This window comes from Anser brachyrhynchus, assembly GCF_964034855.1.
Source record: "Anser brachyrhynchus genome assembly, chromosome: 12".
Lineage (NCBI taxonomy): Eukaryota > Metazoa > Chordata > Aves > Anseriformes > Anatidae > Anser > Anser brachyrhynchus.
Window position 1 is genome coordinate 4,952,156 of NC_137707.1, and position 14,993 is coordinate 4,967,148.

A 14,993-nucleotide genomic window follows, 5' to 3' on the forward strand; every position below is an offset into this window, starting at 1 on the left:
CATTACTTTTCATTTATTTATCCTAATATTTTAAGCAATGGAAAAGGAGAAGGAAAAAAAAAAAAAGAAAAATAAAGTAAAGAAAAAGAACTCCTCCTGTTAATTTCCATGCCACTTTGCAAGAGCCAAGATCTTTTGTTTGAACATTTTTCTTTGAAGCCTGCATGAATTTTATTTCAAAGGAAGTCTTTCTGGGCATTCCTAGAAATACAATGACTCCATACTACTTAGTTGTTGCACACAGAACATCTGTGTGAACTTCTATAGTTTAAGCAATGTCATTACCAGCTCCTGTAATAGCAAATTATTTAGCACAGAGAAGCTCTGTTTATCCCTGCAAGACAGCTTGGGGACTCACACCAAGAATTAAGACATCTGCCTCAAAACACCTAAAATGCAAGCTTCGCTTGGGTGCTCAAAGAAAACAGAGATCTGTCCTCTGTCTCTGCTTGCAAGGGCTGATGGGCAGAGCAGTACCAGAATGGTCCCTCTCATAAGTCAGTCCTGAGTTTTTTAATTTTTTTAAAGTATTGGCAGTGAACCATAAACACATGTTGCATCATTTAGGGAATCCAGCTGGCTTCTAAAACCCAGCCATAAAAAAGGCTAAATAGGCTATATTTTTCCCAGAAAGGATCCCGGATCCAGTCTTTTTTAGGAGATACTGCCAAACTCATATTTTTATCCCAAACATGCTCTAAATATGGCTGGTGTTCCCAAGGACTCACCTACACAGATGGGTGCTGATAGCCAGGTGTAAACTCTGAATCAAGTGAAGGAAACGTGACCCATTCTAGTTGTATCTGCAATTCTGTGCCCAGACTAGCTGATTTACAGCAAAAATATTTTTTGTGTGTATGTTTTGATATTATATAGATCTCAGAGTTACCTGGGAGCACACTCTTGACACAAAGAATATGTACAAAAGTCATTTTGACTTTTCTTACACACCTGGTAGCAAAAACATCCTCATAAATGCCAGGGCACTCACTCATAGGAACATGGAAGTTTTCCCCTCTCCTCTCAGGATATCAGGGAGTCAAACTTGCAAAATCTGGAGAGTTCTCTAACGTTCACATGTCTTCTGGCATAAAGTCATTCTAGCAGTCACAAAGTCCAATTTTAAATCATTTGGTTTAAAAGAAACTAAGCTTTTGATCATGCTCATTAAATCAGAAAGAGCGACTGTTGCCTTTCTCCCCTCCTTGCCTGTGTTTGGCCTCTACTAATGAAAAATTGGCTTTATTACAGATAGATAGATAGATGCTATACTATATCAATGGCTTTGGCCTGAACAACAGTGTGTGCATAAATATTACCAAGGTACCCAGCATAAAATATGCAGATGTGTAGCAGCAGCAAGGTCTGCTCACCCTTATTCTGCAGTGCTTAAAAGTAGATTCAGGATTCACTCCTGTCCCTTTGTGACCCTTAGTGACCCAGAGCTTCCTGCTCTGGGCAATAAAACATCAGTTTTCTCCAACCCCAACCACCTTTTGGAACCCCCATTTGAACACCATAACCCCTTGATACTTTCACAGCTGCTTTCCTTACCTCCAGCCACGTGAACAGTCTTGCACATTAGAGGTGCTGAAGACTCAGAGATGGTCCTTCAGCAGGTGGCCACCACATCTTGTCCATCATGGCTTTCTCCCAGAACATAATCACAAAAATGCCTGGTATTTCACTGCTCTTCCCCAGCTTGCAATGCAAAGCTAGAAGCACACGTCAGATACATCTGTCATCAGGAGGCCCATAAAGAAGGCAAAGGGAATCAGAAAAAAAGAAGTTATAAAAACAAATGACTTTATAACCCACCTTTTGGTTCACCAAAGATACACATCTTAAAATCAATTGCTCACATTAAGCAAGAACAGATGTGAGCCAGAGTAATAAACACAGACTAAGAAAGTGGGAGCCAGGGATTTGCTTGCTAAGAAGTGTCAGACAGCATTCACTTCTCGGTCACAAGCTGCATTCCAGAGGCTGGAGCTGAGGGATGAGTATAAAATCTGCTCTTTAATCATGATTTCTGAAGCACATAACCCCTTTTAAACTGTGCACGTACGTGTCTTTAGTATATACACACTTGATTAGTAAGAGACATTTTAGAGTATTATTTATTAGCCCCTCTGTAGTGCTACGGCCAAATTCTTCAGTTTTCAGATGCTTTTCATTAGACTTGTCTTTGAAGATAGTTCCAAGTTATGGTGATTAATATTTTTTTAATACATCATCTTCTACTGCTAGAACTAGACATCCCCTCCTCCCACGCCAAATCTGTTTTGTGTTAGATCAGTCGTCTTAGGAAGTGAAGGTGAAACACCTAGGCACTGATCCTTGCTAGCAGGAGTTAGCATCAGCAGTAATATTGATAGAAGCATGTTGGCCACAAACTCCCATAATTTATTCTCCTGTTCTCCCAGCCATCAGACTTCTTCAGTTTGGAAGATTTGCAATGTAATTTATTAGCAAAAGAAACCCACCTCTAATACTATAACCCATTAAATGATGCATAATTCAATAATGTGTTACAACAGAATTGTCTTTAAAACACAAAGATCCCTATAGGAATGAAAAAAAGAACGATCTTTGATACTGTAATTATTTGAGATTTGCTGAAATATCTTCATGGTTAGGTGAAGAGGTGTAAAATGGCTATTTAGAATGTAAGTTTCCTGGGAAACAAAAGTTAACATAATTTTTAAAAATAAACAAATCTTCCATATAAATGCCTAGTTTAACATGTCTGCAACATGCAAGATAATATTCCTATTAAGGAAGCGAAAGGGAGAAAACTTCACATTTTATAATCACTGCCAAATAACATAGCAGTGATTAAAGATTGTTGCGAAGATTGCCACGTAAAACAGCAAACTGGCTGCTAAGAGGAATTCTGGTTGTATAATGCTTGTTAGCGCCTAAGGGCAAAATTCCAGCCCACCTAAGTTACAGCTAAGCTGGATATGAAGTGAAAAACAACCACCTCCATCCACAATCAAGACAACCTGTGAGGCAGTAGTTCCCTCACCTGAAGGCAGCCATACCACAGAAGTTGCCTCCCTGCATGCTGTGAGCAGCCCTGGAGGGCTCTCCACACCCAACACCCCCCTACCTCCACACCCATCTTTCCTTCCAGCTCACAACAAGCCTTCTTCGAACCCTTTGGGATTGCTTTCCATCCTAAAAAGTGGTACTGACTGCTGTGCTGTCACCTCTTCCCCAGAGAAGAGGCCCTGTGCTGCCATCCTCCTCACTGCTCTCCTGCAAGAAGAGGATCAGCCCCAGAAGGGAGGGGAGCAGCCTCGCTGGCTGTAGTGCTCATCCCCAAAAGGGCAAATTGTCAAAATCAGAACAACAGAAGTCAGAACAATCCAGCTTCTAAATATTTTTTTATTATGCAACTTTGCTGACAAATAAAAAGTTTTGTGAAGTAAATAAAGGAAGAAATGGGCAGGAAAATTGAAATAGTCTCAGACTTTCTGGGTGAAAAACATTTCTAGCCTCGTTTTCCTTAAAGGATGTCAAAATCTAATAGAGACTGCCTCAGCTGCAAAAACAACAACAATATACAGGACAGGAGGATTTCCAAAGTGGAATTCTCCATAAACCCAAAACTGAATACAGAATTGTACAAAAAACAGCAGTGAAATCAGAGTTCACTGGGGATTACAAATGAAGTACAAGCACATACAGACAAAACACAGAATGACCAAGACAATGATATCAGATTAGCAGCCAATAAACTTACTATCATTTTTTATAATACTGTAGGAAGGAAATGGTTGGCTGCTTGGTGAAGATCAGTCTTTGTTCATTTTTCCTCAACAAATTTATGTTGATTGGTACAGCAAAGAGGATACATCAGACGATTATACTTCACAAAAGTTGGGGTTAAAAAAGGATCAATTGTTTCTCAGGTCCAACAGGAACAGAACCAGGAAAAAAAAGGAGCATTAGGCTGAAGCTACGTTAAGAAGTATTCACATTAAACGTTTATAAAAGACGACGATGCATATTCCTATCAAATGTTTAAGAAGGTTGTGGATTCAAAGATCTGCTTAGAAAAACACACAGGTTAGACATCTGTCCATGTGTCGGTAGTGCCTTTTGAAGCAGACAGGATCTATACAACCTCATGAGATCTCACACTGAAGGCAGGATACCAGGACATCAGGGAAACATTGCAGCTCCTCCACATAGGCCATGCCTGGGAATAATTTCCCATTTCTGTTTATTTACCACTTTTCCTGAACACTATTCTTAACACAAAATATTTCCCTCCACTCACAGGGCAGCACAAATTCAATTTACCAAAGACAGTACAATAAATAATAGTGTCTTAAAATAGAGTTTTCCCCCATTTATCTCATCAAGCGCGATAAATGCTGATGGATACCTTAGAGATCCTTGTTTTCAGCCTCCAGTGTTCTCAGTGCCCTTGGGACAGACTCAACGCTCATCAACTTACTAATGAAAAAGTCATATAACCAGAGAGGGAAGTAGCAGAAAATGCAGAGGAGCACGTAAGCCCCTCTGCCAGGGGTGTACAAGCTGTGGGGCCGCCTGGCCAGCAAGGCGTGCAGGATGGAGCTCAGCACCGGGGAGAGGTCGGCGTCGCAGTACGCAGGTATCTGCGGGAGGTAGCTCTTCAGCCCCAGCAGGTAGTCCTCGCCATAGTCCTGCCTCACGTCCGCTGGGAGGTGCTCCACCAGCTCCTTTTCTTGCTTGACCCACAGCTCGGATGTGCCTTGTATACCTGCGGCAGCAATGGCATGGGATAGCAAGTGAGTTTGAGGTTAAGTGAAATTAATCCATGAGTAGTAGCTGATAAGCTGGTCCCACCACCAAGCCCCGACTCAGTTGTTCTAAACTGGAGGAACGAAGAACATACAAAGCTCCTGGTTAGTTACAACTGCTCTTACCAAGAAAAGAAAAATAATGAAGCACAGACTAGACAAAGGGCATGGGGTTCTGTTACCAACCCTACTGAAAAAGGCATCGGTATCTTTTTTCCCCTCCCTTTCCATTCTGTCCTCACTCATTTTATGGGTATTTCTAATCAGTATTTGTTAACAGATGTCATTGACAGAAGAAAGAAGTGGGCAAACTAAGACAAGGTTAACTTGGATTGGTCAAATGCCCCTCTCATGAGGGATACATTGATATTTCAACAAGCAGTTTCATGAAGGATGAGGCTTGTACTGGGCCTGTTAAAAAGAAAATCAAAATTTCCCCCCCATTTTCATCATGGCCCTACAGGAACTATGCAGGGAGGCACTCAAGGGAGAGAGGTTTTATGGAAAAGGTATCTATTTTGCTTTTCGCTGACATAGGAATTGTCTCTGAATTAACAGGACTTTAAGTAAGCAGCGCTGGGACTTTGTTGTCCTCAGGTTGCTGCCAGACACATCCACAGAACGGGGACCTGTGTGACACCCACCTTGCTACTGGGTGGGCACAGGCAGTGGGTGTTGGAGGAGATGAGTAACATGGACAGGCTCTACAGAAAAGGTTCAGAGCAATGGGGGAAGGAAAAGGAGGATTTGGAAGAGTAAGCAGCAGGAGGGGAGCAAGGGAAGGAGCAGAGAGGAAATCTCAGGAATTATGTAGAGTAACGTCAAGAGCAAGTAAGTGACCTGGAGGGGAGCAACATTCAATTAAAAAAAAAAACAGATCTTAATTTCCATAGTCAACATGAGGAATGGAAAAGAGTTTGAGAATCATTCAGGGCTCTGTTTGAGGATCCTGGAATTCAGGAAAAGAGAGAAAGCATAAACAATCCAAAATGTCAAACACCAACCTGTTCTGAAGCCTGATGGATGAATGGCAGCAACTTTGATTCCCCATTTGGAAAGCTCCTGCCTCATTACTCCAGAAAACATGGACAGAGCTGCCTTTGACGCACCGTACGCAGCATACCTCGGTAGCGGAATGCCTCCTGCAGGAGCAATATAAACATGATAAAGCTCAATGTCTGCTCTTTTCAAGCCTTTATTTTGGTGATTTAGATAGAAGATTATAACGCAACCAGAATTATGTGGCTCTCACTGAGGTTAGAGACAAGTCAGTGAGGGAATCATTTCTTCCTAGAGGTTAAAAAAAGTGTGAGTTGTAAATTAGCACTTGCTTATAGCAGTTATGATCAGTAACACCTTGTAAGATACTTTCTATGGCAGAAAATATGTAGTGTATTGCATCCAAGGGTAAAAACTGCTGCAACTTACCAAGTTCCCATTTCAAAATAACACTTTCATCTTAATGTACATGAAACTTGAAAGAAAACATTTCAATATAGGGGAATTTTCTGGTAAGCCACTGGTGCCATTTGTTGGGTTTTGTACTGCAGCAACGCATTTACCACAGGAGCTTCACACACAGAATCTTCCCTTTGAAGATGTCAGGCCAACCATATGTTAATTTTTCTTCTGTATGCATCTGAAAAGTTTGAGTTTCAATTGGTTTGAGCCAATTGAATCACATATGCTTTCCCTCTGAGGTCAGACTAACCTCCTGTCCAGTTAAATTAGTTCTACACAGGCAGGAATAGGTTCAGCACAACAAGACCAACTTTTCTGCTAATGTTTTACCAAAGGACCCTCAGACCCCACATTAAGAGGAAGCTATTTACTCAATTCAGAACATCTGTGTGAACTTCTATAGTTTAAGCAATGTCATTACCAGCTCCTGTAATAGCAAATTATTTAGCACAGAGAAGCTCTGTTTATCCCTGCAAGACAGCTTGGGGACTCACACCAAGAATTAAGACATCTGCCTCAAAACACCTAAAATGCAAGCTTCGCTTGGGTGCTCAAAGAAAACAGAGATCTGTCCTCTGTCTCTGCTTGCAAGGGCTGATGGGCAGAGCAGTACCAGAATGGTCCCTCTCATAAGTCAGTCCTGAGTTTTTTAATTTTTTTTAAAGTATTGGCAGTGAACCATAAACACAGGTGTACAGGTACAAAAACCTTCTTGGGACTTAAAGACTGAAGACGGCAGTGTCAAAACTAGGCTGAGACTACATCCTCAACATAAGCCATGAGCACAAAGTAACACCTGTACAAGTCACCTCAGCAATACAGCAGGATTCGAGTGGACACCACCTGCACAGAAAAGAGGGTCCAAACAGACAGGGAAGAGAGATCTGGGAAGCAGATGATATAGTAACTCCTTAAGAGGTCTTTCAAAAAAAAAAAAACCTTCCAGCATCACAACATCCTGCTTCTAGTAGGTCTCATTTTCAAAGGAGCATTTTTGCTCCTCGGCTGTTGTCTAACAGATACTGTCATTACTTTTTTCCTATGTCTCAGTCTCTCAGCTGTCCTCCTAGAATAGAAGGCTATGTCACGAAGGCATACATATTTAGTAAATACAGGATCCAATTTATAGGGTAAAACTGAAAAGCATATTAAACACTTAATATTTTCATTAATAAAATCAATTCTTAGCAAAATGATAATCCTAAAAACATTAGGATAAAGTATTTTTAATAAGATTACCAAAATATTTTTAAAGAAATATAAATAGACATTCTTTGCTGCCCAAATGAAACTTCTAATACTTGTTGTTAACAGTTACAAATGGTCTCTGCTTACAAATGGCAAATATCATGAACTTACAGAAAACACATTTACACTCCAATTTTTAACTCAATGTATGGGGGGGCGGGGGGGGGGGGGGGGGGGGGGGAATAGTTGAATTGAGCCTTTAGCTGTAACCAACCCAAATGGAAGAATACCTGGTTTTACATAAATCAGATTGTGTTCAGACATCTCCACAGTATGGTTCAGTGATGTGCAAACTGAGGTGTTTGCAAATTTCTGCTGGAATGTGTTCTACAAACAACTGTGTTGGTTTGTGGTTTGTTTTTTTTTTTTAACCACCTATGTGTTTGGAAAAATCAGAGCTATCCCTCACTGCACGTAGAATACAAGATCTGAATTTTATGTTCTTTACAGAGCAGTGTATTTTTAACCATATTAAACTCTTCTTTTTTTAAGGACTGATTTCTGGAAACAGCCTCCCAAAGCAAAACCTACACTTATTAGCTAGATCCTAACTCCATAGGCATATGTACAAACAAGACTGACCACACCTTCCCTAGCATTTATGCCAAGAAAGTTGATTGCTTTTCCTTTTGCACCAGAAACTTACCTGGTGCTTTAGCTCAGCTCACCTGCCATGCTGGACATGTTAACCAGCCTCCCCTGGGACTTCCGAAGTAATGGTAAGAAGGTCTTGGACACCTCCACGGCCCCGAAGAAGTTCACCTCCATGCACTGCCTGTACACACTCATGGGGAGCAGCTCACCATCAGCAGGGAAGCCCAGGATGCCTGCATTGTTCACAACTCCCCAGAGCCCTGGGAAGAGGAGAAAGCACGTGGCTGTTATGACAGCAGGATACCAGCTCCATTAAGGTTAAAGTGATGAGCTGGATGGTGCCTCCAGATCAAAGCAGAGATGATCTGTAACTATAGATACACGGTACCCCCTCCCCAAGCAGTCATCACTGTTTTTCCTGTGTCTACAAAAGCAGGAGCCATCAAAGCAAATTCCCTGGCTGCCCACAGACATACACAGGACAGAATGGGGCCAACAGGTAAGAGATGTCTTGTAAATAGGTACATTAGTACCCCCATATATCAGCGTAAAAGCTGTACCTGTATTTTGCACCTTCTCCGAGACTTGTAGATAGGCTTCCTTGACTTGGGTGGGATTGGTTACATCCAGCTGCAGGAGAGAAAGCCTCTGAGAACAGGTCTGCCTCAGGTCCTCAGCTCCAGGGCCGTCCTTATTCAAAACCCCAGCAAACACAACAAAACCTAAGTTATCCAGGTACTTAGCCAGCGCGTGTCCAATCCCAGTGTCGCTTCCTGAAAGAATCAAAAAGACACGTGAAAAGTCAGTCTGCCCCAAACCATCATCACCACTAAAACAGAGGGACAGAGAGGCACTCATTGGAAACACACGCATGTAACCAAAAAGAGGATGAAAGGAAGTCACTGAAATATATAAGGGTAGGAAGGAAGGTTGGGATTCATAGGTGTGAGGAGCTGGTCCTTTGCCTGTTTAGCAAAAGCTAGCAGACCTCCTCTGCTCAGAGCTGGGGGCATCAGCTCATGCTCCCACTGAGAGATCTTAAGACTTACTCCATGCATACAAAAGAAATAAAACCGCAGACTGGTTTAATACAAATATTCAGGCTGAAACCTGAAAATAAAAGTATCTAGGAAAAATATAAAAGGAAAAAAATATATCTTAACATAAGATTTCAGCTGGACAAAGCAATTATATGGCATTGGAATTGACAGAAATTCACTTGCATCAGACTTATTCCCAACCTTTATCTTGCAAATTTTTATATTTACCTATAAAGCAATGAACTGCCAAACACATGAAGCACCACTAAAGCAAGTGCACAGCAATAACCATGATCACCCAACTTCTCCCACCAGGGAAAAATTATAAATATTTAACAAGTAAGTCTGTTGATTCACAGGTTTTCATGTCACCTTTGATGAGATATTTTGCTGCCACTATCTTAAGAAACTTCTAAGGTTTCCTGATGTATTTCTTAACTATATTTTCCATTCTACCCATCTACAGAGAAGATTCTTACCAAGGGAGGAAGCAACTCATCCATCTTCCTACCAAGACTCCCAGTGAAGTGACATAAGACTCTGAAGACGGGAAGGGAATTTATAGGGACACTGCTGCAACAGTTTTGCAGGAGACAAGGTCCGGAGGGAAATGAAGAGGTTAAGGAATGGATGTGATTTTCACATCATGAAGAGGAGATGTAACAGCATGTCCCACAGTACCGCACTGTACCCTCCTCTGCTGCAAAAAAGCTCCTGTGTGCTGACATGCAATATCTGTGGAATTATACCAGGGTTTGGCTACCTCCTGTAATAGCCATTTCTTACATAAATGCTCAACTTCCAAACTCATCTGCAGCATGGGTGGAAACCTGACTGTGGGACAAAGGGATGGGACTTTTATCAGCTTTTTTTTTTTAAGCCATTTCTTCATTTGTGGAAGGGCCACAAGACTCCCTATGTAACCTCACCAGAAAGGTAAAGGGTTAATTTATGATTCCAGCACACGTAGAGGGATATTATAATCATTATTGGCAGGCCAGCTCCTACACCCAAAATCCTTAGTCAGTAGAATTTGATTGCCAAAGAGACTCATCTTAATTCATGCTAGATCTTCACTTCTGGGTTTTGTCTTCTATCTAGGACTTCAGTCCCGATAGATGAAAAAATTAATTCCAGGTGACTTGAGAGAAATATGTACTAAATGCCTCAATCAATAAGTGCAAGATGTTGAAACAAATTACTCATGCTCTGTTTAATCCCTTCTTAAAAAAAATTGCTCTGGGGCATTTTTGAAATCTACAGTTCGTTGAAGATGCACCAGACTGCAGTATACATCATGCCTCACTTCTTACAGCCCTGGCCTGGAAGAGAAGAGACGAACAATCCTACATTCTTGGAATTCCCTAGAAAACATGAGGAGGCCTGCAGAGATCCTAAAGACATGATGGATTTCTGGGCATGGGGGTGGAATGTCTTCCCCTTTTAGTGAGAAGCGAATTTCTGGATCAAATCCTTCCCCTTTTGTGCTTCCCAGTAAGTATTCAGACATGAAACTATATATTCCATAAGGAAAAGCCCTACAACACAGCTTTAACTGAGAAAGCGGCAGAGTGCTTAAGAACCAGGGACAGGTGTAGCAGCCCTGAGGAGAGAAAATCAATGTTTATTTGTGCCTGCTGCTGGGTTCATCCCCAGCTTTTATCAAAATCAAATCTGATTTGAGTTCCAGACCTGTTATTGATGTCCAGAGAAACTACCTTTCAACTCAAAGTTCAAACAGCATCAGCTCCTTTCAGCTTTAGTTAGGTCCCCCTGTACAGAAGGATTAGATTTCCTCCCCACATATAAAATGACCATTTGCGAACCATTTGAAGATTTATTGAAGAAAGGCAAATCAGTACGGACTGCAACTGAGTCATCGCTGAGAATCCATTGGCAACTCAGCACCGAGCATCAGAGACACCAAGTCACACACCAGGAATGGAAACTCCAAGGTAACTGGAGGAGTTTGCCCACTGAACACAGAATAACTGAAGCAAGAATTTTATAGTCCCTGCTACTTTGCATCTGCATGATGTTTTTGTTTTTAGAGATGCTGGCTGTCAAGACCATCAAGGCATAGAAAGCATAACGCACCTGCACGCTCAAGACCGCATTTGAGGACAATGAAGCACTCACTCCCACCAAGAAGATTAATGAAACTATTCATCAACAACTTTCAGACTGCTCACACACCCAGAGTTACTCATGCGAAAAAGCTTTTTGACAATTGGGCAGTTTTTCCTAGTTGTGGTGCTCCGTTGAATTAAAAAAAAAAATAACGCGTAGCAGCAGCTGTACAAGGGCCATCCAGAGAGGACCAGAAAAAAGTTTGACAAAGCCCAGACAGATGAGCACAGAGGTTGCTCCATCCCCTGGCCATAGGCAGCCGTCTCATGAGTGATAGATATGTGGCAGCTGCTCTGAGCACAGCAGCATTCCTCAACCATGCAGGGCTGAAACGGGGGGGGGGGGGCGCAGAGGGGAGGAAAAAAATCACCATTTCCCATGAAATAGCTGCCTCAAGACTTGTCTAAATTGGAGACAAATGACAAAAAAAATTGATGGAAAGGCGCCCTGCACCTGTGTGCACGCTGCCACACACACCTTGCTGTCAGTAAGAGGATGAGCACTGCAGACAGAGCAATTTAACAGAGAAATGTGTTGAGTAAAACCTTCATTTCAATTGATGGAGTGTTTGATTGACTGCATACCAGCCTGGAATCAAAGAAAGACTGAGATGAGCCTCTTCAGTTGTGTCAGCTGCCAGAGGTGTCCAAACTTGCATTTCTTCAGGACAGTTGCAGCACAGGTACAAAGAAAACATTCACTTGCTGCAATGTAACTTAGTGTTCTTCACTCCCTGGTATTGCCCTAACTCCAGTTCTCTGGAATAAATAAGCTCCAAAAGAAGAGCTTATTTGGGTTTTTGTGTTCTCCCAAAGAACCACTGAAGAGCAGGCTTGCACTCAGGCATCCTCCTGCCTTTTTTAAGCGTGAGCCCGGTGCCTGCCCAGTGGAGAGGCACAGAGGCTCTCCCTTCCCACGCGTGATGCCCATCTTTGTCCCAGCCACCTGCACAGAAAAACCCCGCTGACTGCGAGGGGAGAGCTTGCTGCTCATCCTCTCCTCCCTTAAGTTTTGTGTTTAATCCCCATAGCAATGCCTGCTGGGGAGATTTAAATCATTTCCATAAAGCAAAATGAGATACTGCAATAAATAGCTATATAATCCAAAGCAACTTAACTCAGCTTTTCAGAGGGGAAAATGGAAAATAAAACAACAAAAAAAAAAAAGAACAAGTTAGTGCAAGAACGAGTAGGTAGGCACTCCAATTCAAAGGTTTGATTAACACAGCAACATTTAAAGTTTCAGAAGAAGCAGGAGGAAAGCCATAAAACTACAAAAATGCCATCCCTGCAAACCAAAAGTGGGTTTTGAGTAGATCAGGGTGTTAATACAGAGAGTGAATTCATTAGCTCTGAACTTTCATTTCCAGTGAGAAAAATTACTCACTCCCAAACGATTTCATACCTCATTTCAAAGAGATGGCACCAACCTGGTGTCTTGAAATATAGGCATGATATACACAGCGTGTACTATGTAAATGCGCACATCAAAAGATAACTGTACGCCAGTACCTATTGCAGTAAATTCAAGTAAACAAAAGTAACGTATGAGTGTAGTATGCTGAGGGCTTCCAGAAATTAATGTCTCTCCTAAAAAATTAGACCATCATAAGTATTCTTGTGCTTTTTTTTTTTTTCAACCAGTTATTTTCACAAGCATATCTAAAAAGCTACTTGTAAAGATTAAATGAGACACTTAAAAAAAATGGCATCTATTAAGATGCTTTTCTACTTAATTTCAGAGCACTTCTTCACCAGGGAAAGGGAAAAAAAAAGTTTTTTTAAGACATTTCTGGAAAAGCAAATAAATCAAGAGAAGAAAAAAGCAAAACCCCCGGGAGCACACGTTTCATAGATTCCTGACCCGAGAACGCAAAGTTTTCCAACGCACCTCTGAGAAAAGCCCGGTCTTCGCTTCCCGCAGCGCCTTACCTGTGACGAGCACGGCTTTGTCACCCACGGGCAGTGGCGCCGTGCCACCCAGGTATGCGGAGGAGACGAGGCACGCGCCGCAGAATGCCAGCAGCCCCCCGCAAGCCCCCAGCGCAGCCCCGCACAGCAGCCCCAGCGAGGCAGGCAGCAGGCTCCAGACCAGCACGCTGCCTTTCTCCACCAGGCTCCTCTTGACCATGCGGAGCACGGTGGCCCCAAAAATCACAGCGACGCCCATGCAGAGCCATCCCAAAGGGCTGGCAGCGAGAGCATGCATCGCCTGGGCAAGAAGCAGGCACGAGCAGCCCACCTCACCTCCACAGGGCAAAGCAGGTGCTGCTCGCTGCAGCCCGGTAATATAGGAGCAGGGCCAGGGGGTGGGGCGAGAGAGGGGACTCGGTTTAAAGGTTTGACATAATCTCACTTACCCTTGGCATCTGCAAGGAGCAGGAGCCTTCTGCTTTTCCTTACCTTTTATTCCTTCTGCCTGACAGCTCCACCTTCCGAATAACGTGCCAGCTGGGTAATGATTGACAGCAGCGGGAATGGACATGATGTAGGAATGAAGCACTGGCTTTAGGAAAAAATGCAACCGCTGTATGCTTTAAATACATTTCCCCAGAGAGGTTACAAAAACAAACAAACAAAAAAATGCTTCCTTTGTGGGAACTGTTGGAATGCCCTGCCTAAAAACTTTGGGTGTAGTTTCAGGGGACTTGGTTTTGATGGGCAGTGACAAAAACGAGCACCCGGCTCAGGCGGCAGGGGAAATGGGAACGGTGGGTGCTGGCCTGCCACGGAAGGCAGTTTGTTAAACAATGACATTTAACACACCTGAGGTGGACTCCTCAGCTGACCACTAGTGGTGACATTAACCTCTGCTTAGGCAGGAATCACCGGTTCGATACCCAGAGCAAATTGAAAACAAACATGCGATCAAATAACTATATTTGAGAGACCTAACACCTCCCCGGTGTACCCTGAGGATTATTTAAACAAGAAGGAAAGAGTGCTTTAACATCCAGCTGGCTAAAAGGCTCGAAATGCATTTTAGGCATGTTTAATTCTTTAAAAATCCCTGCTAATTGGCTTGAGACCACAACAAGCTAACGTGCTGTAGCTGTTTTTCAGCCAGGAAATATACTGCTGCCTACTTCTGTTTAGAAAGTAATGGGGAGATTAAAGTACAGGGTGCATGCCTAGCACGAGGTACAGGCATATTTCCATTCCAGTCTTCCTTTTGGGTTTTATGGGGTGGTAAATCTGTTGACTCTGAATTTTTACAGACAGTAAAAATGTTTACATACCTCTATATGCCATTTACATTAGAGGTGAGGTCACTTTCTTAAAGACACATTACCTCAGAGGTCTGCTTGTCATTCACTGTGTTGGGAACATTTGTTCATCCCTTCCCTCGCAGCAACACTAGTGCAAAAAGTGCAAACTATTTCCGCTTGTCTTTGCTATTTGCTGATTCTGCTTTTATTTGCGTGGTGTTCCTGAGGTCAGTTATACCCTGCCCTCTGCTAAAGCATCCTCGTGAAGACTTCCTTGGAGAATTTTGCTTTCTCTCACCACTTGGTCTTTACTGCATGGTTGAGATGGTCACAGATGTGCTGGCATTTAAAGCATCGGCTCTGGCAGTGCAGGACACAGCAAGCTGGAGGTTTTGCAGAGCTGGAAAAGGGGCAGAAGTGACCACCTCCAGCCCTCTCCCACCCCAGGTCCCATCAGCCCACAGGGACACCAGTCCTCGTCCCCACACGGTGGTCCCCATTCAAGCCTTCTCC

At 42.7% G+C, this 14,993-nt stretch overlaps 1 protein-coding gene across 2 annotated transcripts; it reads right to left on the bottom strand.

Moving 5' to 3' along the window:
- Nucleotides 1–3,373: 3,373 nt before the first annotated feature.
- HSD17B2 (hydroxysteroid 17-beta dehydrogenase 2) lies at nucleotides 3,374–13,904 on the bottom strand. 2 transcript variants are annotated; one of them, XM_080552483.1, is made up of 5 exons: nucleotides 13,675–13,904; nucleotides 8,663–8,875; nucleotides 8,177–8,362; nucleotides 5,804–5,941; nucleotides 3,374–4,759 (listed from the first exon to the last, which is right to left on the bottom strand). In XM_080552483.1, exons 1-5 carry the CDS (start codon nucleotides 13,754–13,756, stop codon nucleotides 4,401–4,403), a joined length of 978 nt encoding a protein of 325 aa, XP_080408609.1. In that variant the 5' UTR covers nucleotides 13,757–13,904; the 3' UTR covers nucleotides 3,374–4,400. The 2 variants fall into 2 exon arrangements, with proteins under 2 accessions (XP_080408609.1, XP_080408608.1); XM_080552482.1 differs by lacking the exon at nucleotides 13,675–13,904 and adding an exon at nucleotides 13,204–13,544.
- Between the last annotated feature and the right edge of the window lie 1,089 nt (nucleotides 13,905–14,993).